Source organism: Pelodiscus sinensis, chromosome 20 (genome assembly GCF_052426305.1).
Source record: "Pelodiscus sinensis isolate ZL-2025 chromosome 20, ASM5242630v1, whole genome shotgun sequence".
In the NCBI taxonomy this organism is placed as follows: Eukaryota; Metazoa; Chordata; order Testudines; family Trionychidae; genus Pelodiscus; species Pelodiscus sinensis.
The window spans coordinates 16,672,568-16,698,660 of record NC_143071.1 but is presented as its reverse complement, the minus strand read 5'-3'; the positions used below and the strand labels follow the sequence as shown (position 1 = coordinate 16,698,660).

At 50.0% G+C, this 26,093-nt stretch overlaps 1 protein-coding gene across 8 annotated transcripts; it reads left to right on the top strand.

Annotated features, from left to right (window-relative positions):
• EPN3 (epsin 3) lies at window positions 1-25,626 on the top strand. Of its 8 annotated transcripts, none has more exons than XM_006125088.5 (10): window positions 1-138; window positions 7,140-7,844; window positions 9,002-9,120; window positions 16,086-16,169; window positions 16,582-16,695; window positions 18,089-18,260; window positions 18,609-18,908; window positions 20,315-20,410; window positions 21,092-21,322; window positions 23,946-25,626. In XM_006125088.5, the coding sequence occupies exons 2-10, from the start codon at window positions 7,271-7,273 to the stop codon at window positions 24,266-24,268; spliced, it is 2,013 nt and encodes a 670-aa protein (XP_006125150.2). In that variant the 5' UTR covers window positions 1-138; window positions 7,140-7,270; the 3' UTR covers window positions 24,269-25,626. The 8 variants fall into 8 exon arrangements, with proteins under 8 accessions (XP_006125150.2, XP_006125149.2, XP_075759887.1 ...); XM_006125087.5 differs by lacking the exon at window positions 1-138 and adding an exon at window positions 480-983; XM_075903772.2 differs by lacking the exon at window positions 1-138 and adding an exon at window positions 480-1,455 and having other exon boundaries at window positions 16,089-16,169.
• Window positions 25,627-26,093: the final 467 nt, after the last annotated feature.

Sequence of the window (26,093 nt, the reverse complement as noted above, 5' to 3'; positions counted from 1 at the left end):
ATCCAGTGAGCCACACTCTGGTAGCTCTTCGGGGAAGGGCCAAGCACTACAGATGGAAGCCGGAAATCTCTGTCCAGACGCGCTGGAAACGAAGGTGCCGCTCCTGTTCCAGACTCAGACCCTGTAAAATATTAGCAGGTGCGAGCGGAGAGGGGCTGGGAGGGGATGCCGCTGGGGCTGCATTGTGATCAGCCGCTGGAGTCCAGAGGAGTCCGCAGGCCCAGACAACATAACGCAGGCTTAAAAAAGGGCGGCGGGGAACTGGGCTGGAAGCCAAAGGGGACCGTGACTGAGCATTTAAACGTCCCCCGCCTTGTGCGCTGTGGGCATCTCTCCCGCCGCTCCCAGCAAAGGGGCCCCTCCCTCATTTCCTTCCTGCATGCAGGGGGTAAAGGGTTAATCCAGGAGCGCTAGTGGCCCCCTGGCCGCTCGAGCTGCGACGCGTGCGGCCCTGAAGGGGTTAATGGGCGCAGCCAACCCTTCCCCAGACCTGCCCAGCCAGCTCGGCAACTTTCCCCGCGCGGCCGAAGCGGTGGCGCTGCCGCAGCCCGCTCCCCATCCGCCTGCCCGCGCGCACCGCCTGGTCCCCGGGGGCAGCGGCGGGGCGGGGATGCAGCCCTGGCTGGGGGGGATGGATGCGGGAAGCGGGCTCGCGCCTGCACCCGCTAGGCTGGGCGTCCTGCGCAGGGGAGCGCAGCGGACCCGTCTGCGGGTCGCAGCCTGCCGCGGCCCGTCTCCCGCGCCCTGCCGGGATGGGGGCCGGGGGCCGGGCCCGGTGCAGGAGCTCCTGGGGGTGGGCAGAGCCCGCGGTGCGCAGGAGGCTGAGTGGGGGCAGGCTGGAGGCGGGCGGGGGTGGGGAGGAAGGTTCTGGACGCTGGAGCCCGGTTTGCTTTTCATCACTAGCGTGGCACAGCCGGAGGGGATGTGTCGCCAGAGCTCGGGCCCTGAACTTTCTGAGCTGAGGCTGTTTCAGGATGGCTAAGGTAGAGCAACCCCTTCCCTAGCCCCCTCCTCCCCCCGCAGCCTGCCCGGGGCCCTGGAGGAGGGATGGCAGGGGTTCACTCACAAGGGACCCAGCACCATCTGGATCGCAGCACAGGGCTGGCTTGAAGTGTCTCTCCAGCTCCTAACCCAGCCCCTCCCCTCTCTGTCAACTCCCCCTTTCTGTCCCCTCCCTGGTGTCGCACTGGTCATCTGAGCTTTGTGGCCACTTCCACTCAGCCAGCAGACTTCCCCCAGCTGACTTCAGCTCAGACACCTGCCTGGCTGGGAAGCGTCCCTGTTCTCCTCCAGGGGTGGTGCTTCCCCCCCCTCGTCTGTGAAATACCCAGGAGAAGGGCCCGGATTTCCAGGAGGCTCCCAGCAGACCTTTGGGAAGGGAAGAGAAGACCCTGGGGGATTTTACCCTTTCCCGAGCTATCGCAGATCTGAAAGGAGGCATATGCAGCGGAAGGGGTACGTGTGTGCTTTGTGTGTGCCTGCATGTAGTTACATGTACATGTGTCAGTGCGGACCCATCCCGTGTCTTCAGTTTCAGGCTGGGTAGGATTTTCCTCCAAACCTGGGCATTTGGCCCTCAGCAAGTGTGACCCTTGGTCCTGCAGCCAGACTCCCTCTCTCCCCCCTCCCCACTCTTGCTCCCTCTTTTCCTCCCTTTCTGTCTTCCTCCGCTGTAGAAGAGCCCAAGCCCTTCCTAGTTTTTATAACTACCCCTCTCCCTCAGGACTCCCCTGGGAGCCTGGCATGCAGTGGGGTGTACAGGGCAGGGGGCAGCCCGTGGCAGTGGTCTTTTGGGATCTGGCTGTAGGTTTGTTCGTAGCATCTCTCGCACAGGGTAAAGCAGCCACGGATGGAGCCTTTGCCAAGGGCTGACTCCTCGCACTCTTACTCTTTGGATTTCACCTGCTTCTTCTCTTTACTTTGGGCAGTGCTCTCCCCAAGAAGGAAGGCTTTACAAGTTTACAAGGCTTTTCCCATCTTCCTCTTTTCTTCCCCATCTGTCCCTCCTCTTTTCTCCATCCTCATCTTGCTGACATCTTCACTTTTCCAGTCACCCTGAGTCTTTTCCTCTCCCTTTGCTCATCTCTCTGTCCTATCTGTTTGACCCCCCTAACTCCCTGCCTTTCTCTTCCTGTCTCCTCTTGCTCCAATTTCTTATTTTGCCTCCCCAGGCCCTTTTTCCCCCCTCTGCTGGAATCACTAAAACTACTTAGTTGGCAGAGACCCTGCAGTTTGGTTCAGTGCCGAGCTACTATGTCCTTCTCTCCACCTGACGGCTTTTTGCTCAAGGTCACTGCAGTAATTCCATATGAGGCTGCCTAATGCTGCCTTACCTACTGCATGGTTTCTGTTTCACTCCCTTTATATTCCTGGGGATATTGTGTTTGATAAAACTCACTGCTTTGAACACCATTGGCAGTGCTCCGGGCCCAAACTCTGTCCCTTCTCCATTCTGCCACCCGTGCTTGACTTCAGTTTTTTCTCTTTCTTTCATTCCTGTTTCTCTGGATGTCATAAGAACTGAAAACTTTCTGGGAAGTTTTGCAAGCAGGCGAATAATTGCCCGGACAGCTCATGTTGCTGGCTGGAGACAATCCTGTCATATTCTGGTGCTAGTTGGCACATGGGGAATGTCCGGGCTTGGGGCTGCTACTGAACAAGGAACCTGCTGGGAGTGAGACGGAAATGCCCAGAGCTCAAGCTTTGGTAGAAGGGAGAATTTACTCAACAAAAGCCAAGCGTTCACCAGCAGGGAAGGTGGAACTTAGTCAATAACCTTGTTGCGGTCAGAAGGGAAAATGCTGATCTTGATCCTGAAGGACTTAACTTGATCAGCTGGCTTGTTTTTAAGCAATAAGGAGTGACTGTCTGCCCCCACCCTCATTGGGCACTGCTGTCTCTGGTTGCAGTCATTTTACTGGCATTTAGCCGCACTAAGATGTAAAGACAGCGGGCTGGGCTGCACTTTGAAAGGAAATCAATACAGTGAAATGTCTTGAAAGAAACTTCTTTAGGAGCCATCTCTACAGATTTCTCTCTCTGCCTTGGTGAGTGTGATGCCTCCACCGGCGGAGGGGTGGCTGCTCATCACTTGTGGCCATGGGGTTACCTAGGCCATACCCTAGCAGAGGCAGGGCTTGACCGTCTGAGGTATTCTCGAAGCAATTATAGGCCATGACTGGTTTTAATGGCAGCGGGTGGGAGATGCGTGCTTGTTGTGGGTGTGTTCACGGGAAGCTATTTTCAGCCCTGGCTCCGTCATGAAGAAAATGAGATTCCTAATAGAGGTAATAGCTGAGTCACATAGGAAGGGTAAGGATGTAGCAACTGACTTCCAGGGAGCGGTCACCTCTGCACAGTTGCCTCTCAGGGTGCAAAGCTGGGAGGCGAGGACATGGTGCTGCCCTGCTCTTGGGAGTGCAGGGTCAGGGGCGACCCCACTGCACCCAAGTTCCCAGTCAGAGTATGGGATTGGGTGAGGCTCTCCAGTGCAGGTCAGTCTCTGGTCACTGTGGGGGTGTTGGACTGTGATTGCCAGGCGTTCGTTAGCTGGAGCAGGGGAAGTGAAGGGGGTGAGGCTAGAAAGCAAAGCCCAAGCAAACCAAGAGGTCATTGGGGTGGCTCTGCAACTCGTGGTTTGCCCTTCTCCCCTCCTCCATGAAGTAAGAAGAGTCAACTCATAGAGTCCTTATGCTCCCACCATCACCAGAGAACTGGGGTGGGGGAGACTCCTACCCATTTCCCCCCTTCCAGCAGCTTGAAGCCTCCTTTTGGCTCAGAGGAGAGTTGAATGACAGGTGAAAACATCAGCACTCTGTCTACACTGCAGCCCTTATGGTCAATATCATTGGTGGGGTCCCAAGTTCCTGAGCGTTAACACATCTCCTTCTAACAGGAGTCATCTTTTCATCCCAACAGGGCTGAGGGTAACTTGCTCCATGTGCAAATCCTGTCCCTACAGCTCTGGAGAACAGCTTAGCTACTCTGCATGTGCGTGTGGGTGTGCGCGAGTGTGTGTTTGAATGTGCATACATGAGAGAGAGAGATACTAATTCAATGTAAAATGTTCTCATCTTTTTGTACCCACCCCCTCCACTCTCTATCAAATTAATTTCTCCCGCCACCCCCCTCTCTCCTGCTACCTCTGCTTGGATAAAACATTAGCAGTGAAGTGGGCTGCAGCCTGGCAGGAGCATGACAGAGACACTGCCTGGGGAATGCACTTGTTTAAACTGGTGAATTCTGTGCAGTTGAAGGGTATTGGAGCCTTCTGGTCTCTTTGCAGGACAGACACAGGAGCAGCATGAGTGGCTGGTGTGCTGAGCCTGGTGTGTTCTCTTGATCTGCTGCACTGGCTTGCAGGGTGTCACTTGACCTCTGTGTCTCAGTTATCCCTTCAGTGGCGAGAACTAATTGTGCTAATGTGTGTGAAGTGCTCAGGGTTATTGTTACGGGACAGGCAAGAATAGTGCAAGTTTCCTGCCCCTGAATGACCTGACCCTGACTGGGAGCAGCCATCTTGGCAGCTGGAGAGTAACTCGGTCTCCATGGCCCGGTCTGCAGGCCACTTCTCCGCTGAGGCAGATAACAGTGGGGGTGGGTTAGTCCCAGAGGCAGTGTGGACAGGCAGGAATTAGACTGAAACCCCACCTGTTTCAGAGACACTACTAAATATTTGGCCCAGGCTTTACATGTCTGTACTTTCAGACACAGGGCCTCTGGGACATGCATGTGCGCAGGCCGCAAGAGGGAGCGTCGCTTGGTGCATCCCACCTTCAGACATACAGGCCCCATCAGTGTCCATTCCAAGACAAAGAGGTTACCTCGGGAATGCGAGAAGAGAAATGAGGACAAGGAGGGAAAGGTCTGGTGACCCTGCTGGTCATTTCTCTGCAGGGATACAGGATGGAGATATACCTGGAACAGAGTTCCTCATCAGACTGTCCTTGAGCCCAAAGTCTGGAGTGAAACCCTGGCTCCTCTAAAGTCAGTAGCAAAGCCCCTGATTCAGTGGCACTGGAACTATTTTTAGGGTGAAGGTGCTGAGCTACATTTCCCCTACAACTAACTGTTTCTGCCCCTCGCCACCCCAGGCTGGGTCACACCTAGAATCGCAAACTCTCCTGGATGCCATTTTTAGGAAATGGCATCCGATTTGGGACAGTTGGCAACTTAGCTACAATTGGAGGTGGCTGCGGCGCCCCAGGCCGGTGGCAGGACCCCGAGTGGCAGTGCAGCCTCCTGGGTTGGGGGGTGCCAAAGCCAATGGGACCCCAGAGGCTGGGACCTGGATGGTGGGGCCAGTCCCTGGGCATGGGGAAGCTGAGTGGAAAATCTGGGGGTGTAGCAGCATCTCTTACACCCCTGTTTCCTGCACCTATGCCATTATTTGGCTCCTGGAACATAGACTCTTAAAAGCTCTATTTAAAGTTAAAAATCTCCGCCTTCTCAGACCTGGACATTCACTGGATCTGTTTGACATGCCTAAGCACTCCAGAGTTTGGGATGCTTCCCCCCAGTTGCCTGGGTGTGCAGAACTGGATCTGAGATCTTGTCACTTCTAGCACCCTTGTGTCTGGTAGGCAGCGCCATGAGAATAGGTTTTCATGTGGTATTTCTGCACCTGCTTCCCTTGCTGGGATCTAGAACCAACCCATAAGCTCAGAGAATAGCTAGTGTGCATGTGAGGTCCAGGTTTCTTGGGGAAAAGGTTCTTACTTTATCCAAACTGATTTGCTAATCCTTGGCCTTGAGTTAATTGTCCTCTGACAGGAGAAGGCCGTGGATAATTTCCAGGAGAAGCATCACAGTTGGACAGCTGACTGCAAAAAAAAAAAAAAAAAAAAAAGAGCCGGGTAGTCCATATTTATTGCCTCTCAAAGAAGTACATTGCTGAGTTTTCTTGTTGAAGGGTGGCTCTTTTTCTGACTGCAAGCTCTGCCAATGCCCCCTGGGATCTAAGAATCATGCTGGTTTTCTTTTTCTCCTGTGGCATCATCCCCATTAAAAACAAACCCTGTAGACTAAAGGCAGAATTTAATTGACATGCATTTGGAACCTAGTTAACAATTCTGATGATGCACAGAATCAACTGAACGGAATCCATTTCCTTCTTCCATCAGTGTTTCCATTGAAAAAAATGGTATAAACTTGCCACGATATGTGACTTAATACATAGCGGAAGTAGATCTTTGGGAGAAGGTGCCATTTTTAGACAGTTACTTTTAAGAACAGAACCACACGGTAAAATCCAATCCAAATATGTCTGTAGAATACAAGAGGAGGTATCTGGAGAAACTATAAGAACTGACTATGTATTTTCTATTAGCATATTTTCCTGACATTGCTCAGGTCCTTATGGAGGGCTTAGGGCAGGGGGCTAGAGGAGTGGGGGGAGCTGGAGTCAGAGTTGGGGAGCATAGCACATCTGCCCCCTGCGCTTTCCAGTTAGAGTGAAGAATGCAGCAAACTGTACACTTTCCCCTTGCTCCCTGACAAAGGGGAACAGCCAGCAATGTCCCCATAGAAATTAGGGGGGAGAGTCAGCCCTCCTCCCTAAAGGGCGCCGGGGGGGGGGGGGGGGAGATTGGAGCCTCACAGTCCTGGATGGGGGAGGAGGGTGCCCCCAGGCAGTTCCTTTCACCTGCCTGGTGATTCTGATTCTTTTCTGTATGGTTTTCTGAGAAGCAATCCCATTCTAGGCACATCACATTTTCCTGGCACAACCAAACCCTGACTTTGCTTTAAGTTATGATAAGAGGAAGCTGTATAGCAAATTTGGTGGTTCTAGCTCTTCTCCTTGGAGGAGTTATTGAACAGAGAGTCAAACAGAAAGAGAATCTCTCTCAAATAGATAGTAGAATATATAATTTTTTCCTTTGGATTCTCACCTCTCTTAAATACAAATTTTCCTTGTTTGCCTTTAGCTGAGCTAAATAGCCAGGTTGTCACAAAATAGAAGGATGTGTGGGATATAAGTGTTACATTTTTCACATTACATTTAATATGTCTTAAAGATACACATTAAAGGAAAGAATTGCTGTGGGTGCTGCCAGAGAGCAACAGAAATGCTTTGGGACTGCAGACTGGGGCCTTTTCTTGCTGGTGATTGTATTTAACACTTTCTGTCTGTTTTCCAGATCCATGTAAACTCTGGTGAGCTGGAGCTCTTTCACTAGTGAGGCTGGGACTGTGACTCCCCCCCTGGGTCCCAGACTGTTTATTCCCCAGGCCTTCATTGCCAGTTGTGGACTGTCTGCACATTTCAGCCATGACTACCTCTGCCTTGCGCCGGCAGGTAAAAAACATTGTGCACAATTATTCGGAGGCGGAGATCAAAGTGCGTGAGGCGACCTCCAATGACCCCTGGGGCCCACCCAGCACCTTGATGTCAGAGATTGCAGATCTGACCTTCAACACAGTGGCTTTCTCTGAGGTCATGGGCATGATCTGGAGGCGGCTGAACGACAGTGGCAAGAACTGGCGCCATGTATACAAGGCACTGACCCTGCTGGACTACCTCATCAAAACCGGATCGGAGAAGGTGGCCCATCAGTGCCGGGAGAACCTTTACACCATTCAGACCCTGAAAGACTTCCAGTACACAGACCGCGACGGCAAGGACCAGGGCATTAACGTGCGGGAGAAAGTCAAGCAGGTCATGGGCCTGCTGAAGGATGAGGAGAGACTGAAGCAGGAAAGGGCTCACGCCCTGAAGACGAAAGAACGCATGTCTGTGGAGGGCGCAGGCATCAGCAGCAGCCAGCAGCTCTCCCATAGCAGGCGGACATCGCAATATGGAGAAGACTATAGCAGGCCGAGGGGGTCTCCGTCATCTTTTAATTGTAAGTGCTGCAGTGCTCCAGACTAGGTGGGATGGGGACGGTGGGCATGTCTGACCCAAGGACAGTGGGCCACTGGATGGCTGAGGTTCTGAGGGAACATTTGGGCTCACTCTTGTCTATCTTGGCAGCCCTGAGCCAGAACCCTGTCTCCTAGGACAGCCGCTCAAAACCCATATTTGTTACTTTCTAGCCATATTGCCAATGGTGTCCACATGTGAAGCAGTTTTCTTCCTGATTTAGTTTCATGGGGTAGGTGACGTTTGGTCTTCCACTGGGCGACCCTCCCAGGCATGTGGCATTCTGGAAGTAAAGGCTATGGCTGGCTCCGTCTTAACGGACTCTGACATTTCTCCCTGTCTTCAAGACATAGTTCATGAATAAGTAAACCAGTCACCTGGGACACAGAACTGAAGAGGGCACCACACACACATCTGCAATCTCAAACACCAGGAGCTGGCTTCTGCTAGGACAGCGGTTCCCAACCTTTTCCAGATGGGGAGCCATTTTGACAATTCAGGAAGACCTGGTGACCCAGGGCAATTCAAAAACGGGGAGAGAAGGGAGGGCAGAGCCACCTGGGGAGACACTTGGCGACCCTTTTGAAATGTAATGGCCACCCATATTTGGGTCCCGACCCATAGGCTGGGAAAGCCTGTGCTAGGAGGTTCCAGCTCTAGAAGATTTCTCTAGCTGCTGCTTGTTTTGATGTTTGCCTCCGGTACTTTTCCGCTAGTTTCCTATGCTCCCACCTTTGATCCCCCAAAGTGGCGTCTCTCTGCCATTGTGCACAGAGTCTTGCTGACATAGAGAGTTTTATTTCTAGACCATTGAGGGGAAATTGTTCCACTTGTATTCTGACCTTTCTCCTCAGCCAGGCCTGCGGTCCAACTCCAGCGCTTGAACGGCAGACGCTCTCTCGGAGTGCTCTGTGAGGTCAGTGACATGGAGCAGCTTCCCAAGCGCTCAGGGACCTTGCTAAGCATGAATGCCCTGCAGCCTGAGCTGGGTGGTGGGAATGAGGGGACAGCAGAAAAGCCCATGGGGAGGGAGAGGATGGGTGATTATTGCTGATTAACGCCTAAGAAACATCCCAGCTCCACAGACGCTGGTTTTCTTCCTCCTGCTTCAGCCTGATCTCTTGCTCTTTTTGATCCCAGCTTCTTCCTCCTCCCCTCGGCTCGCCTCTGACCTGGAACAGGCAAGACCTCAGACGACTGGAGAGGAGGAGCTGCAGTTGCAACTTGCTCTGGCCATGAGCCGAGAGGAGGCCGAGAAGGTAATGTTTGTTGCATCTCTCTCTTGTGGGGTGATGTGTAATGGCATGTGGCCCATCCGGGACGGCTGTGAGCAAATCTTTCCAGCGGCAGGAGATGGGACACATGCTGGAGAGGGCTCGGCGTCACTCCAGAGAACTCTTTCTCAGGGGTCTGGTTGGCCCACATGCTCACAGTCTAACTGATGCCTTATCTGGAGGCAGGAAGGAATTTTCCCCCAGGTCACAGTACCTGCTTCTGTAGCATGGAGCAGGGTCACTTGCTGGTTTGAACTAGAGTAAATGGTGGCTTCTCTGTCACGTGAAGACTTTAAATCAAGTTCTGAGATGTCAGTAATGCCACCAGAGTTATGGGTCTATTCCGGGGGCAAGGGGAGGACCTGTGTTCTGAGATGTGCAGGTCAGGCTAGGTGAGCATGATGGTCCTGGGACAGGCGACTGGTGCCTAGAGCAACTGTTTTCCTTTTTTTTTTCATGATCCAGTTGAAGAAAATTGTTGATGCTGTGACCCAACATCATTGGACTGGAGTGTGGGCTCCGGGGAGGGGTGGAGGATGAGAGCTTTGGGCTATCGGACAGGACTCCAGCTTTTGGGGGTGGGGTGAGGTTGTGTCATCCGGGGTTTACCTTGAGCGGCTCCCAGTCAGTGGTGCAGTGGGGGTGCTAAGGTGGCCTCCTGCCTTTCCTGGCACCGCAGACCATGCTGCCCCCCAGAAGCAGCCAGCAGAAGATTCCCAGCCAATGGGAGTGCGGAGCTAGTGCTCAGAGCAGGGGCAGTGCACGGAGCCCTGTGCGCTCTCCCCCCTCCCTACCTAGGAGCCGGGCCTCCTGCCGGCTGCTTCTGGGGTGCAGCACAATCTGCAGTGCCAAGACAGGCAGCTAGCTGCCTTAGCACCTCTACTGATCCCTCCACAGCAACGAGACCCAGGGCCTGACATTCAACCACCCAGTCCTGGGTTGTGACCTGTAGTTTGAAAACAGCTGCCCTAGAGGAACATGGAGGGGGCTTGAGGAAGCATTCCTCTTAGCAATTAAGATTTTTTTGGTGGGGAGGGCACAATGGGAGGGGTTTACCTCCTGAGTGCTACCATGAGTCACCTATGCTTCCTGGCCTTAAAGTCTATGAATCATGGTAGTAAGGCATGGAGAGCGATTTCTAGGCTCTGCCAACCCCAATGCTAGTGTGCAGTGTTGTTTTCCCACTGGCTGCGGACACAGCAAGTCAGCATGATGCGGATTTATTGCACTGTTGTTGCCTAATTCCATATGTTGTGTATCCAAGAAGGGAGCCTATGGGTGGGTGCATGCACTGTATCAGATATCAGTGCCAGAGGCTCTCAGAAAGATAGGTGTGGTCCATCTAAACCCTTTCTTCTGCGTGGTTGGCTTGAAGATGAATGATCCGTTTTCTTTGGGCCAGCAGGGTTTTCAAAGAAGGCCAGTATGGAGGTATGGAATCAGGACTCCACATGGCTCTCTTCTAATCCAGTGGCTCTAAGTACATTGGGTGAAATCCTGATGACACTGAAATTAAGGAGGATTTTGCCATTGACTTCAGTGGGGCTGGGATTTCATCTATATTTTTCATCTATAAATTACTCTGGGTACGTCTAGGCTGCAAGCTTCTTTCGAAAGAACTTCTTCCGAAAGAGAGCGTCCACACTGCCAAAGCACATCGAAAAAGCATTCTGCTTTTTTGAAAGATAGCGTCCACACTGAATGGACGCTATCTCGCATTTAAGCTGTGATTACTATGGACGGAGTGACCACCAGGGTTCCTTTGCTTTTTCTTCTTTCCTCTTCTTTCAAAAGATTTCTCTCTTCCCCATCCACACATGCTCTTTTAAAGAAAGAGCACTTTAGGAAAAGGCATTCTTCCTTCTAGAATGAAGTTTACCAATGTTGGAAAAACCCTCTGTTCTTTCCATTTTCTTTTGAAAGAACACAATAGCAGTGTGGTCATAAGTGAAGTTTTTTCAGAAAAATGGCTGTTTTTCCGAAAAATCCCTGAAGTTTAGATGCACCTTAGGAGCGATTTACGGTAACGTGCCCAGAGTGATTCTGATATTTCCTTGGCAGATATTAGAGAGGACCTGTGCCCGCCCGCCCATGGGGCAAATAGGTTCTGTACCAGGAATTGCAAACATCCTGGAGAACTTGTCTGAGCACTTGTGGCACTAGCTGCGATTTGAATGCGGCTGTGTGAGCGTGTATGTGTGCCTCTGATTGCTAAGTTTCTTCCACATGACTGTGTTTAATTAAGTCACTTGGGATTGTTTCAAAGGAGGCCAGACAAAGCTCTGGAAGACACTGTAGAAAGCAATTCTGCCTTGGCCACAGGGAGAGGAGGGGAGGCAAGAAATCCCAATAGGTCTCTCTCAGCTCCCTGTTATATTGGGAGGCCCAAAATGCCAACACAGTGCGTGTATCCTTGGTGCACCTTCCCCAGCTCTCTTATCAGTTGATCTGCTTCTCCCCTTTCTGGCAGAGCCTGTTTGTTTGCACACACACAGTTTGAGATTAATGCCAACTGACACTGCCTTTCTCTAACAACGCTGAGGATATTGGAGGAAGCACAGCACGGAGGGGCACCACCACCCTTTGGGTGACACCTCCAGGGCTTTCCCACCTCACTGCCGCCTGTTTTTAAATTGAGCTTGGACCGAAATGTCTCTCAGATGCCTTCTGGCTTAGGCTCTGGTGGTTGAGGTCTTAGCATTCCTCTTGGTGCTGGAGCCAGGCCTGCCAATGGGTGGAGGGGGCAGAGGGGGCAGTTGCTTTGGGGCCTGGTGATTCAAAGGGGCCCAGGGCTCCTGAGCACGAGGTGCTCTGGCTGGCTGTAAGGGCTGTGGGGAAGGGCAGTGTGGTGCACAGAGTTAGCGCTGCCGGTCCCAGGCTCCGTCCCTTCTGCCAAAGGCCCTGTGAGGAGCCTTCCCTCCCATCTTGCCCAGGGGCCTACGGAAATTGTCGGCGCCTTTGACTGGAGCCACACACAGTTGCTGGAGGCCTGGCTGGCTATATGGTTGCCCCCTACATAGCTGTCATCCCTGTATCTGAGCAAAATGGCTGTTGTGTCCCACCTTCCCTTCCTGGAAGCTCCTTGGTGGGCTTAAAGGAGCTTGTGTCCCTGTTTTTGTCTCAGACACGTAGCTATTAGTAGCTTCCCAAACCTCACTAGAGTAGTGCTGAAGGAACGTGCTAGTCAAAGCGAGGCCCATGAGAATCAGCAGGCCAGGCAGCGCTGGAAAATGGGGGAGGCAAAAGAGACATTTGTCCCTCCACCCAGTCTTCAGGGGGCCAAACATTCTTGCAAGAGCGGCCAAAATACGTACAGAGTTATCCAATGTCAGACAATGGAACAGCGGCAAATCGGAGAGTCTTTGTCTTTTATATGAAATTGTAAATCAGAACAAACCCCTGACACAAAAGCCGCATTTTCCTTTCTTAAGACTCTTAAAATCCAAGAGTTTCCTGGAGCCTAACGAGCCCTTGGACTCCTGAAAGCAGGCCCACCTATGTGTGTGTGCAGAGGGGGGCGGGGGGAAGGGGAAGTTGCCTTGGGGCTCGGCGTTCATAGGGCCCCGGGGCTCCCAGCTGCCACTGCTGCCACTGCTGCTCCTCTTCTGGGAGCATGGAGCCAGTCCCCTTCCCCCCCAGCATCTTGCCCAGGGCTGGAAGAGGCTGTTGGCTTCTCTGCCTAGTAGGGTTGCCAGGTGTCCAGTTTTGAACTGGACAGTCCAGTATTTGAGCTTTCTGTTCAGGAAACAAATTGAGAAAATATAAATGTCTGGTATTTTCTAAATAAGATGTAATGTAGATTGTGATGTAATCAGGAGTGGTCTGAGGCTGGCTGCGGTAGCTGGCGCCCCAGACAGAAGGTGTGACTGGCATCTTTGCCTGCACAGCCATCAATGGCTATGATGTAATCACGGGGCACCCTGGCGCCCCGTGACATCATCATCGGGCACCCAGGCTGGTGGCGCCCTAGGCAACTGCCTAGTTTGCCTAGACTCACAGGCCGCCCCTGGATATAATGTCAAGTGTGTCCGGTATTTTTGTTGAAACCATCTGGCAATCCTACTGCCTAGAAAGTTGTTTTCTTTCTTAAATAGTTACATCCGAGGGTCTCCAAGTGCTTCCCCCCCATTCCAAGTAAAGGGACTGTAGAGCCAGTCCTGCATCTAGGCCATGCCATATCATGCAGAATGATGCTCTTCCACTGCTCCTTCAGCTCTCATGAGTTCTCACATCTCATCAGGCTGTGCTGAAAATGCTGCAGAGATGTGAACATGCATGTCTTTGTGTCCTGGTAGTTGTAGTCCCATCTTTTAGTGTAGAAGGGCCCAAACTGTATGTTTACCAAATCCAATTCTTCAGCATAAAGGGACATGGTAAAAATGCAGTCTGGTGCTGTCCAGTGTTCCCTCTAACTTTTTCCATCCACATGCAGAATACATTTTTATGTGTACTGAGGCATGTGCAAATGTGCACCACCAGTAGAAATGCATGCCACCGGTTGTGGCGCTCTGCTAATCAGCTGGGCGGCATTTGAATTTCTCCTGGGTGGCCACCCAAGCACTCAGCTTAAAGGGAACACTGGTCCTGTTTCCATTGCAAGATTGGGTTGCATGATGGGGCTTCCAGTGTGGTAGCATTTTATTCTGAAAATAAAATGCAAATGTTTTCCAACCTATGGTGTAGCAGTGTTTCACTGGGGTGTTTGCGTGGCATTGGATCAGTTTGGAACCCCTGCTGGTTTAGCAGTCAGTGATGAGATGGAAGAAGGGACGGAGTTTATTGCAGTACATAATCTGCTTAGTTTTATCATTGTTTGAGAGAAGAAAGATGGTCCCTAGTTGTAAGTATGTGACTGGGCATAAGGAAGTCTTGGTTTCTTTTACAGGCTGTACCACTAATAAGATCTTTGCTTAACCTATCTGTACTTCAATTTGCCCATCTGAAAAGTGGTGTAATGCTGATATCACCAGGATGTTGAGGATTTAGGTCTGATGGAGAAAGTAAACAAGGCAAAGTTATTTACTTGTCTCCATAACACAAGAATTAGGGGTCACCAAATGAAAGTAATGGGTAGCAGGTTTAAAACAAACCAAAGGAAGTATTTCTTCACACAATACACAGTCACCCTGGTGAACTCCCTGCCAGTAGATTTTGTGAAAGCCAGCACTTTAACAAGGTTCAAAAAAGAGCTAGATATAGTCATGGGGACTAGGTTCATCAATGGCTATTACCCAGGATGAGCAAGAACGCTGTCCCTAGCCTCTGCTTGTCTGAGGCTGGAAATGGTTGACAGGGGATGGATCACTTGATGATTACATGGTCTGTTCATTCCCTCCGGGGCACCTGGCATTGACCCCTGTCAGAAGACAGGCTCCTGAGCTAGATGGACCTTTGGTCTTATGCAGTATGTCCATTTTTATGATCTTATGATTAACCAGTAACATCTTCAGTTCTCAGGAACTGCAATAACAATGCAAGGAGCATTGCTCCTTATTATTTCTGTTAATAAGGGAAGATCTGCTAATGATGTTCCCATGGAGATAAGAGAACAGAAACATCCACTGAACTCCCGAGCAGTTTGCAAAGTGTTTGGCTTTTCACAAGGGCTGTGTTTAATATGCTCTGATGTCAGTGAGAAGGGTCACAGTGTCATGGGGAAAGCGGTGTGGTTACAGAGACCTGAGAAACCAGACAGCTAAAAGTCTCAACTAAACTTAAAACCATGAACACAATTCAAGATAGAATCCTGTAGGGCCAAGATGAGCCTGAAGTGGCAAGGTGCTTGTGTCCAATAACAGCGGAGACACAACCTCTTACGTTAATATAGCACCTTTCATCCCAAAGGTGGAGTGGTGCAGCCAGCTTATGGCACCATGAAGGAAGGACAGAACACTTTTGATCAAGGGCTCTGAGACAATCCCTTTTCTTAAGAAAAGTGCTATGGGATCTTTTATGTCCATGCAGTGCAGATGGGAGGTTGATGCAGGGTTGTCCTTTAGGATTTATGGAGCTCTACTGCAGATTATTAAACTGGTACCCCTGACCCTGACAACAGCAAAGGGGGAGGGAAGATGATTTCTTAGAGAGGTGATGTTATAATCTTCAGCAACACACTAATGAAATAGTTTTAAAGCACATTTTAAACTCAGGTCCTGTCAACTGACACAGTAAATTCAAAACCTGACAGATATATACCTGGGGTTGGCAAATGCCTGTTAAATGGCTTCATTACCACTTGAATGGCTCATTCACAGGTTCCATGTTCTGCTAATAGCTCTGGCAGGCTTTGTCACTTGTAAGTTAACTAGATCCTCTCCACAGGAAGCAGAGCCACAGACCAGAGATAGGAAAAGGCAGGGGGTGGACATTAAGACCCAGTGGTGCCCCCAGATTTTTGGGTACCCTACGCAGCTGCATATTCTGCCTATGGGTAAGGATGGCCCTGGGTTGGTGTTAGGGCCTCATCTCAAAGACTGCATAGGAAATGACATACACATATATCTAAAAAATGTCACCCGTGCCAGGATTCAAACTTGCGGGTTCAAGGTGTCTGTGTTGCAGACCAGAAGCTTCTAAACCAGCCCCTTCAGTAATGGCTTGTTGGGCAGACTGATGGAGAGCTGGAAAAGTAGATGAACAGACAAACAGAGCAGTGGGCGGGTGAATGGATGGGATGGAAAAAGAAAGTGACTAATGAGTATATGGAGGAAAGATCAGATAGATTGGTGCATGGATGATGGATGGATGGATGAAAGATATTAAATTAGGTGGTTGACTTGCTAGATGGCAGAATGAGTAGGAACAGTGAATAAATATGTGAATGAAAAAATTAACTGCATAACAGGCGAGGAATCAAAAGAAAGATGGTTACAACGAAGGGAATAATTTGTTAGCAAATATAGAGACTTGGGTCAAAGCAGAAATTTAATTCAGTTCTCCTTCATTGGCAGCAGCCGCTTCCTCCAGCCACCAGAACCGATGAAGAATTGCAATTGCAGATAGCACTCAGCCTGAGCAAAAAGGAGCATGAGAAGGTATCCCGCCCGCTGCAGATCAAAGGGCGCTTACCTCTTCTTGGAGCCTAGCTTCCTGAGTTTCTAAATGGGCTTTTGGAGTATCAAACATTGCATAACTTTCTGCCTTGCTTGGTGTCTTTATGGGAAGTGGTGTTTCCCAGTCCTTTGGCTCCTGGTACCTGCTTGGCCATAAACTTACTTTCACTACACTTCAGGCTGTGCGCTGGACATTCCTAACAGTGGATTTATCCTGAAATATACAAATACATCAATAAAATAATACAAGGCTGCGGCTGGCTAATGTCGGACACTAACACACAGAAACCCATGACCTTGGTCTCTGTAGACAGTTAGTGCACAGCGGTGATCATTTATCCTGTGTCTTTACTGTTCACATCCCAGACCTATGCACTGTCCATTTTGACTGCAGGAAGTGAGGGCATGTCAAGGAGAGAACTCCCTGCTTCAGAGGGCACTGCAAGAGACTTTCCCGGGTACAGAGGAGGAGGAGGAGGAAGAAGAGGATAAGCTGAAGAAAAATCAGGTGAAAAGCTTTGGCTGGAGATCTGAATGCTGTGCTGATACATAAGGCTATGTCTACACTGCAGCTCTATTTTGGACTACCGGCGTATCCTGAAATAGCTATCCCGTGTCTTCACAGCAAGCCCGTTATTTACAAATATAACGTGCTTGCTATTCCAACATCCCTGAAAACCTCATTCCACGAGGAGTAAGGGATGTTTCGGAATCGTGGGTTATTTCAAAATTACGAAATAAGCTATTTTGAAATAAGATCGAAATAAGATACGCACCCTAATAGACACAGAATATTTCATGTCCTGGTCACTGGTTCCAATCTAGCCTCAATTGGTAATGATCAAAGGAATTATTAGGGGATGGCCGATCACTGACTTGTCTAGATGATCTCAGCTTAATTTTTTGTGTCTGCATGAATTAAAAAAAAAAAAAAGAAAAAGACTCTATCATAGTCAACAGGGAAAATGAATTGCCCCTTTGCCTTCTGGATTCTCCCTCCAGAAGAGGCTTGGAGAGGCTGGGAGACACTGGTCCAGTCTCTGCTCTGCTGTATTCTGTGTGTAAGCAGAGTTCAGCGTGAGCACTATATTCACTCAGAGCAGCGGTGGGCAACTTGCGGCCCATCAGGGTTCTGTGTGTGGCCTATGAGACATTTTGGAATGTACCCAGATTATGCGGGTGTCTGTCCGTGTAGTTTTTTTCCTACGGCATTACTGAAATGACATGCGCACAGTTCTTTTTTTTGTAACAAAAAAAAAAAAAGTGCCGATACTCCAGGGGAAAAGGTGCCGGTACTCCAGGGGAAAAGGTGCCAGTACTCCAGGGGAAAAGTTGTTGAGCTCTGACTGAAGGTGCCAGTACTGCGTACCGGGCAGTACCATCACAAAAAAAGCACTGCATGTGCGTAAAGCAAAGGCATGTGAAATGAGGGCATGCTGATTGCACGCAGCACGGACTGCAAGAGCTGTGTGCGCCCTCTGCATCCAATCAAAGTGCTGCTTGGGGTCAGTCGGCACAACCCCGCAAATTCTAGATACAAAACTAGCCTCTCCCGGGAGACCATCTTGGTTACGACAGTCTTGCAGCCTACTGAGATGGAGAATCACTCAAGTGGCCCACTCACTAGCCTAGGTTGCCCATCGCTGACTTAGAGCTTGAGCCTGAAGATATTTCAAATGATGTATTTCTTGACTACAGAGAGGAATCAGGTCAGGTCAGTCCCACCCCGCTCTAAAATGTAAGTTGAGGCTGCTTTCTCTGTAGGAAACATGGGGACAGGCCTGGGGTTACCTGGGAGAAATCCCTCTCATAGCCTCTTTCCCTCCAGGTACAATTCCAGGCAAGGCCTGGCAGGTGTCCCCGAGCCTTAACTTGTTTCTTTTTCCTCCTTGCATGCCTAGTCCTCCATCGTGGAGCTGGCAGACATTTTCGGACCACCACCAGTAACCCATGCTTCAGTTGACCCTTGGGATATTCCAGGTGGGGACCCTTCTCGATCGGCTGATGGTTGGGAGAATGGCAGAACCTTCTCTCCTCCAGCTCTGTCCCTGGCCAGTTCTTGGGCACCTAACAGTAAGAATCCTTGCTCGTGTTCTCTCTGTCCACCCTTTCCTCTTCTCCTCTGCTCCCTGCTGTCTCATAGTAGCTTTTAACCACACTGGGGCCACTGAACAGCAGCAAGAGAAGAAAGAAGAAGGGTGATACATGGTAAACACAGGCTGGTTACTACATTCGTCCTGCCTTCCTGGTCTCATTTTGCCTCATGTGTTGTTTTCCTGATTACCTCTTTTATTTTCTTTCTCCTGCTCCTCTCTAGCCTGTTTCCTCCTTAGCCCCACCCTTTATTATGGTTCACTTCTCTCTGCTATGCCTTTGAATAGTTCCCTGCCTGTTTGCCACAACTTCCTGTGTGTCTTTCAGGTCTGAAGTCCAATGTGGAACCCGCAGGAACCTCTTGGGGCCTTTCTGCAGACCCCTGGGCTCCAATCCCTGCTGCTTCCGGGGATCCTCTAAGCCAGATGACAGCATCCATCAACCAAACCTCTGCAGAGCCTTGGGATCTTCCTCCCATAAGCTCCTCCTCTGACCCCTGGGGGAAGACCCCCCTCTCAGATCTCTCATCAGCAGATGCCTGGGTAAAGGCATCCCCACCGTCTAAAGCTTCCATTGCTGCTGCTGTTGATCCTTGGGGAGGTGCCGTTGACAATCCTCCCACGGCAGGTAAGAGCAGATCGTTTTGTTCGTCCGCGTCCATTGCTACCTGAAACTGCATAATTCTTCCTGCCGTCGTCACGATGCCTTCACCTCCCCTTCTTTTGGGATGCAGTTTCCTCTAAAAGTCTCAGCGAATACCCGTGTCTTGTATTTCCTCCCCAGAGAGTCTTTTATGGTCCCCTTTGCCAGCTCCACTCTGATCCACTGCCCTGAAAGGGTGTGGGGCAGGAGACTGTATCAGATTTTTCACTTGACCACGCTGGGAGACCTAGACCCACTCTTAGGCCAAACACAAAACAGAGTTGTAGTGAAAACGGTCCAGCCCCTGGGGAGAGGAATAACCAAGCCACAGATAAGATCTGTTCAGTGTCTGGTGAAAGCCCTTGCAGAGCTCAGAGGGGAAACCAGCAGGAGGAGAATAGTGTATGAGTGAAACATTTACATTTAGTCCCACTGGGAAAAGAGGGCAACATAGTGCTGGTAAGACCCATCTGGTGAAAGAGCCACAATGCATAGAAGCACCGATTTGCAGCCAACATGTTCCGAGGGAACAAACTTCTTAGGGCTAGATTCTGAACAGTGATGTAAACATGCCGTAACTCAACTGAAATCAGTGGAGGAATGGGTGCCAAATTCTGGTCTCATTTACAGGGACATGTGTGCATAGTGAAATTACTCTGAATTTAAATGCATGTGAATGATATCAGAGTCTGCCCCCCAGTGAATAACTTTCCCTTTCCTTTATTATGAATTAATGAATTATTATGGTTGTTTGTGTAACATCTGTGCTACCATTGGAGCTATCGTACTAGGTGCAGCACTGTGGTAGGTGCTGGGCAAACACACCAAAAGATGGCCCTTGCCTGACAGAGCTCAGAATTTAAGCATTTTTGAACTATGATTCTTTCCTCTTGAGAAAGGAACTTGGGGATGTCTTTGGGTTGCTGGCTTTGCTCGGTCCGTGCAGGCCTCGGGATAGTAATGAAGGGTGATAGGTTTCTGGGGTCATGTGGGCATGCCTGACCCTGCAAGTCAGGGATTGGTCTGAATACACCTCCCTAGACCCCTTTAAGGCACTAACAGGGCATAGCATGTATGAAGTGGCCCTCCCTTGTGTGCTAAGTGTTTCTGTCTTGTCCACTGGCATTGGTTACTGGGTGGGTCACTGATTTGGACTTGGCAGCTCATTGACACAGATTGCTTCAGGAATTGTTGACCCATTTCATTCCTTTCCCCTCTCTGGTGTTCTTTGTTCTCCTTAACCCCTAACTCCTCATCTCTGGCCTCATTTTTGTCTCTTTTTAAAAATGACTCCCTCTGCCCATCATCTGTTGTTTTCCTTTTTCTCCTGTCTGCCTTCCCCTGGCCTCCCTTCTGGCTCTGTCTGTCTCTTTTCTCCCTCCCCGCTTCAGGTGATGTCACTTTTGACTTGTTTGGGAAACCGCCAGAACCGCTGGAACACGAGAGCTCACAGGCCCCGTCCTCTGTTAAACCGAATAGCCCTGTTGGTAAGAGAGTCCTAACAGATCCAGGGCAATGAGGGCATTGTGGACCAGTCATCTTGGGTATCACAGTGTCTGCAAAGGAGGGGAAGAACTGCCCTGGGGCTCTATGGGAGGTGTCTCTGGCATACATCTGCATTTCTGTGGGACTGTAACTCACCATGGCATATAGCTCCTACTCGCTGCTCTAGCGCTGTACAATTTCATCTCTGGGTTAGACACTTAACGAAGGGGTTAACTATCCCTACGTGTTTGCACGTGGGTGATGGTGGAGTCCATGCAAGCTACTGTTTTTCCATGACCCAGAAATACTTGGGATTATGTGGGGTCAAACAGCCATTTACCTCTGTCTTCTGAGACTGGCAACAATGCTGGGCAGACAGAAGCAGCAGCTTCTTGAAGCCGAAACTGCCGCTTCTGAGCCCAATTCCCTGCAACGTCTTTCTGCGCTAAGGCAAGGTTGTCTTGGATTCAAAGGGAGCATTTGTGAAAAGGCCGTCCAAGCACGGGCTTTGTGAGTCTTCAAAACACAACACTCAGGAGAGAGCAGAGAGTGGCAACATGAGGACGCAGGTTGCCCTCTTCTGTTTCTTTCTTACGTGACAGTCCCTCCCTTTTGCCTATTGTTCTCTTGAAATTCATTGTCCCCTCTCTGTTTTACCATTAAGTCTCCTCTCTTTGTTCTAGATTTGGACCTGTTTGGTGAGCTGGTGCACAGCACCACGCAGAATGGAGTCAAAACCACGGACGTTTTTGATCTTGCGGGCTTAGGAGAGTCTCTTGCTGACTCCGACAAAGAAAGGAAAGATTGTAAAACTCCAGAGTCCTTTCTTGGCCCAACTGCCTGCTCCCTGGTGAATTTGGACTCCTTGATTGGTGCCCCACCGACCGTGAAGTCACATAATCCGTTTTTGTCAGGTGGGTCATGGGGCTCAGGGCCAAGTCTAAATGGCCACTGAAGGATGTTGTGTGGTTTCTGATGGCATGTTTAAGCTTCAGTGTTAGCCCAGGTTCAAACTCAGGCTCAAGCCTAATGCCTGGTCTGTCTACACACAAATTGCTCTTATGATTAATCAAATCACAGAAGTCCCCTCAGGGTTGTCACTGACACCCATCTTCCTGACCTCTGGGTCTTCCCACCATGCTGTCATGCTGGGCCAGATCCTCTGCTCTCCCCTGTCGAGGCACAGAGTTGGGGTTTGCTGCCCTAACACTGAACCAACTCAGTTCTGGGAGGACTCAGTTCTAAGGCACAACACCCAGGAATGCAACCCCTGAATGTGACCAAAACCCCAAATAAATCCGTGTAAAAATTTTACACAGTGAAAGCTCATAAGGTCATGTCAGACCCTTTTATCAATGAAAGAGAGATGTGCACGGTGGTTGCCCCTCTCTCCTCGTAACAATTATTTACACTGGGCTTGATAATCAACAAAAGAGTTTTTATTAAGTATGAAAAGTAGGATTTAAGTGGTTGCAAGTGAAAACAATGCGATGAAAGTAAATTCCTAAATTAAAATGAACAAAAATGCTTAGCTCATTCTAATCAACTAAGAAACTTGTTATGTGCAAATTCCTAACCCCTCAACAGTTGTTCTTATTTGAAGTAAAATTTGAAATCAGGGTTGATCTTTTTCTCTGACTTGGATCTACAGCTTCTTCTAAGTTTTTTGTTTCCTCTTAGGGTGTGCCAGACAATTTCAAAAGCCAGCTGAAGACAAAGGCTTCAAAGGCTGGTTGGTTCCCATTGCTCAAATAGACTTTCCCCTAGGGAGGGAACCTTTGTGTAGTCCTCCCCATCTCCATGGAAAAGTACCACATTCAAGATGGATTCCAGTATCCGGTGGCATGGTCACATGTCTTTCTAGGACCAACCACTGTTTGGGCTTACAGGAGTTTGGGCTTACACGACAAACAAGACTATTCACATGTCATTGATTTGATCACTAAGCCATTAAGCTTCAGGGACACTAGTAATGGCTCTCCTTAGCACATTTATAATTGTAAACAGATCCACACTTCATGGCTACGTCTAGACTGGCATGATTTTCCCACAAAAGGGAAAAGTTTTCCGTTAAAAGCATTTTCGGAACAGAGCGTCTAGATTGGCACGGACGCTTTTCCACAAAAGCACTTTTTGCGGAAAAGCGTCCGTGGCCAATCTAGATGCGCTTTTCCGCAAAAAAGCCCCGATCGCCATTTTCGCGATCGGGGCTTTTTTGCGGAAAACAAATCTCAGCTGTCTACACTGGCCCTTTTGCGCAAAAGTTTTGCACAAAAGGGACTTTTGCCCAAATGGGAGCAGCATAGTATTTCCACAAAAAGCACTGATTTCTTACAGTAGGAAGTCAGTGCTTTTGCTAAAATTCAAGCAGCCAGTATAGACAGCTGGCAAGTTTTTCCAGAAAAGCGGCTGATTTTCTGGGAAAACTGGCCAGTCTAGACACAGCCCTCATGTTTGATGTCACATACATGCACAAAAATAGGAGATACACATTCATAACTCGTGTAACATTAAAAGTGATGGGTTACATGAGGCATTTTGTCTAAAGCATCTTTGAGTTATGCATATTCATATCCACAAGTGAATTCTCATAAGGCATGGTGAGGGGGCATCACAGCACTAACTCAGGGTCTCAGGAGCCCTCAGGAATGAAGGGACCAAGCTTGAGTCAAACTGAGACCCAGGTTTCAAGCCCTGTTGCTTGGCAGTATAAATGATTTGGGGTTTGCCGTCCAAACTTCAAACTTATCCCACCGTCTCACAGGGCAGCTTTGTTTTCCAAGCTTGATGGACAGTCTGGTTTTCCCACACTGCACCATGAAACAATGCTAGAGCTGCTACATTTTGGAAGAGTGCTAGGAATGCTGGAATACGGGTGGCTGGACTAGGGCCTGCATAGTGCAGCACAGATGCTAGAGTTGCAGGCTGGGACCCAGGACTCAACAATTCCTAACATGGGGTTACAAATGAATGTCGCTGCTGAAGTCCTAGGTTAACAAGCCCAGGGTCTGCTAGCCTGAGTTCTCCTAACCCTGGGCTTACCTAGTAGTGTACCCGGAGGCTCTTGGAGGGTTGTGTAAGGGTGATGGGTAGGACCTTCTGGTGACTCATGAGCGCATGTGAATCAGAAAGCTGGGGTGCAGATCCTTGGGAACGTTTTCATGGTGTCTTGGTTTAACATGCAGCGTATACAGTGACTGAGCTCTGCCCTTAGTGTCACAGTGAAAAACAAAACCACACTAAAATTCTGACCCTGCCCCCGAAACTTTGGAACTCAGCTTCAAACTCACGGCAAAGACTTTGGCTTGAACTTCGCTTCTCATACTATGTGTAAAGCTAAATTTTTCAATCTTCTAGCTGCATTCCTGGGGTTAAGTCAAACCCTGAATGGTCCTTAATGGTTTAGCAGTTGAATTTAATTGCAGTGTGTTTTGAGAGCCAAGAGTCTGGTGACCAGCTTTAACCTTTAACCCTGTTCCCTAACTTCCTGTCTAGTAGGCTGCACCTCTGGTAACACGATGTACTTTCTCCTGGCAGGTCTCAGTGCACCTTCTCCCACAAACCCATTCAGCATCAGTGATCAGAGCAAACCAACGCTCAACCAGATGAGGACCAGTTCCCCCGTGCCGGGCATGGCCATGGGGATGACCATGAACTCCATGACCTACAGTACTTCTCTCCCTCTTCCGCTCAGCAGCGTCCCGTCGGCAGTGACCCTTCCTGTTTCCATGAGTGCCTTCCCCCAGGCCGGGGCAGGGCCGTTTCCAGAGCTACCCAGGAACCTGCCTCAGCCTTTGTTGCCACTGACTGGCTCTACTCCTCCCCCACCCTCGCAGGGGGTGATGAACCCTTTCCTCTGAAGTCTCTTGGTCTGTGTTACCTGCAGTCTCTCTTGTCCCGCCCCTGACTGTTATGGAAATCTTTGCGTGCTCTCATGCAAAGGCCATGTGGGCACCAGTTCATTAGTTGTGATGGAGGAAACCATTCACCTGCAACTCCGAACCCCTCACCTGCCCAGGTCACAGACACCGTTAGCATGAATCTCCTTGCTTGAAGTGCTGTAGAAGTACCTGCTCCAGCATGGTGGGTGAAGGAGGCCTAGATCTGCCTCTGATGGCAAGAAGGGTACTCTTCTTATCAGCTGGCATTCCCACGATCTGCAGAGTAGATGGAGGGAGTCCCTCAGGAAGGGCTTTCATTGTCCAGGGCTCTCCGGCACCACATACTGCTCCATAGAGAGCCCAGTAGGAAGCATCTTAACAGACATTTTCTAGTCTCCACCGATCCCTTAGAGATCAGCCTGGGCCCACCAGTGGGAGAGAAGAATCCTTCTGTACTTTGCATAGGAGGTGCAAATCGCTTGCTGCAACTTGCTGCCCCAAAGCTTGCTGGAGGTCAGGCCATTCCTGGGGACAGGAGGAGTGCTCCTTAGAATCCCGTTCCTCAGCTAGTGACCTGAATGCTTCTCTCCGTGGCCCTGGGGATGACTGAATTGTGATCCAAGAATCCTGTTTCTCTCCTGCTGTCACCCATAAGTTCCTCTGTGGACGCAAATATTTGGGACTCTGCCTGTCTTCCTCCACCCCATCTTGGTGTTGCTGTTGGGAACCCTGTTTCTCTGCAGCTGTCACCTGGATGTTACTCTGCTTGGGTGCTGGTCCTTGGAAACCTTTTCCTCCTCCACCGCCGCTGTCAGCTGCACTGTTCTCCATGGGGTGCTCCATGGATGTTCCCCATATTTTCCTTGGGCTTGGTGCAGAACCTCACAGGCTGACCCCAGCTCTCTTAAATTCTACAAGAGACCAAGTCCTGAGACACCCCAAGCAGGCCGGGATAGCTTCAGCTCTTGGATCCCAGCTCAAGCCATTCGAAACTCTTCTGCCAGGACTGCTGTGCTGTGAGGAGGAGGAGGTCTAATCAGCTGAGACTGTAGGATGGAGTGAGACTGGAGGATGTGAGGTTAACATCCTGAGTGCCTGCTGTGTCTGAAGTTGAGGACTCCCTGCCAATTCCATCAGACCTCTGTGCAGGGGGGGGGGGGGGGGGGATGACTCTGAGACACTAACACAGCAGAGGGGAGGGGTGACGGGACAAGGAAGGGGAAGTTGCTGTACATTTGTTAGCTCTTTAGTGCAACACTTCTCTAAAGCAGCAGCGCAGTAACAGAGATGTGGTGGCTATAACAGAACTTAGGAGAACAATAAAATATTCTAATGTACTTTGGTCTGGGGCTTTTCTGACTTCCAAGGAAATTGGTCTGAGCTTTAGCCTGTTTCCCTTCCTAAGTTTAAAGAGATTTGCTTCTCCCTTTTGTGTCTTTTGCCGTCTGCCTGTCCGCCTCGTCATAGCACTGCCTGGCCTCTGGATCCATGTCCAGCCCTAACTGGATAGCTGCCCTATTTCTGCCATTCCAATGTGCCTTGTAGTTAGGTTAGCACTTACACCATTGCCAGGTGGGGGTTCAGTGCTGCCATTTGGCTGTGCTAGCATTCCCCACCCACTTGGTGTGAGTACAAATGCTACTCCCGGGGCAGGGAGGTGGGGAATCAGGCCTGCTGACAGTGCAGTGAGGTGAGCCCCACATGTGCCTGGAAGGATTCATGAGGATCTATCACAGCGATGTCACTTTCCTCCCAGAACGCCTGCTGCTTGTTGCCCGAACTGGGATGGGAGCCTGTGCTATGC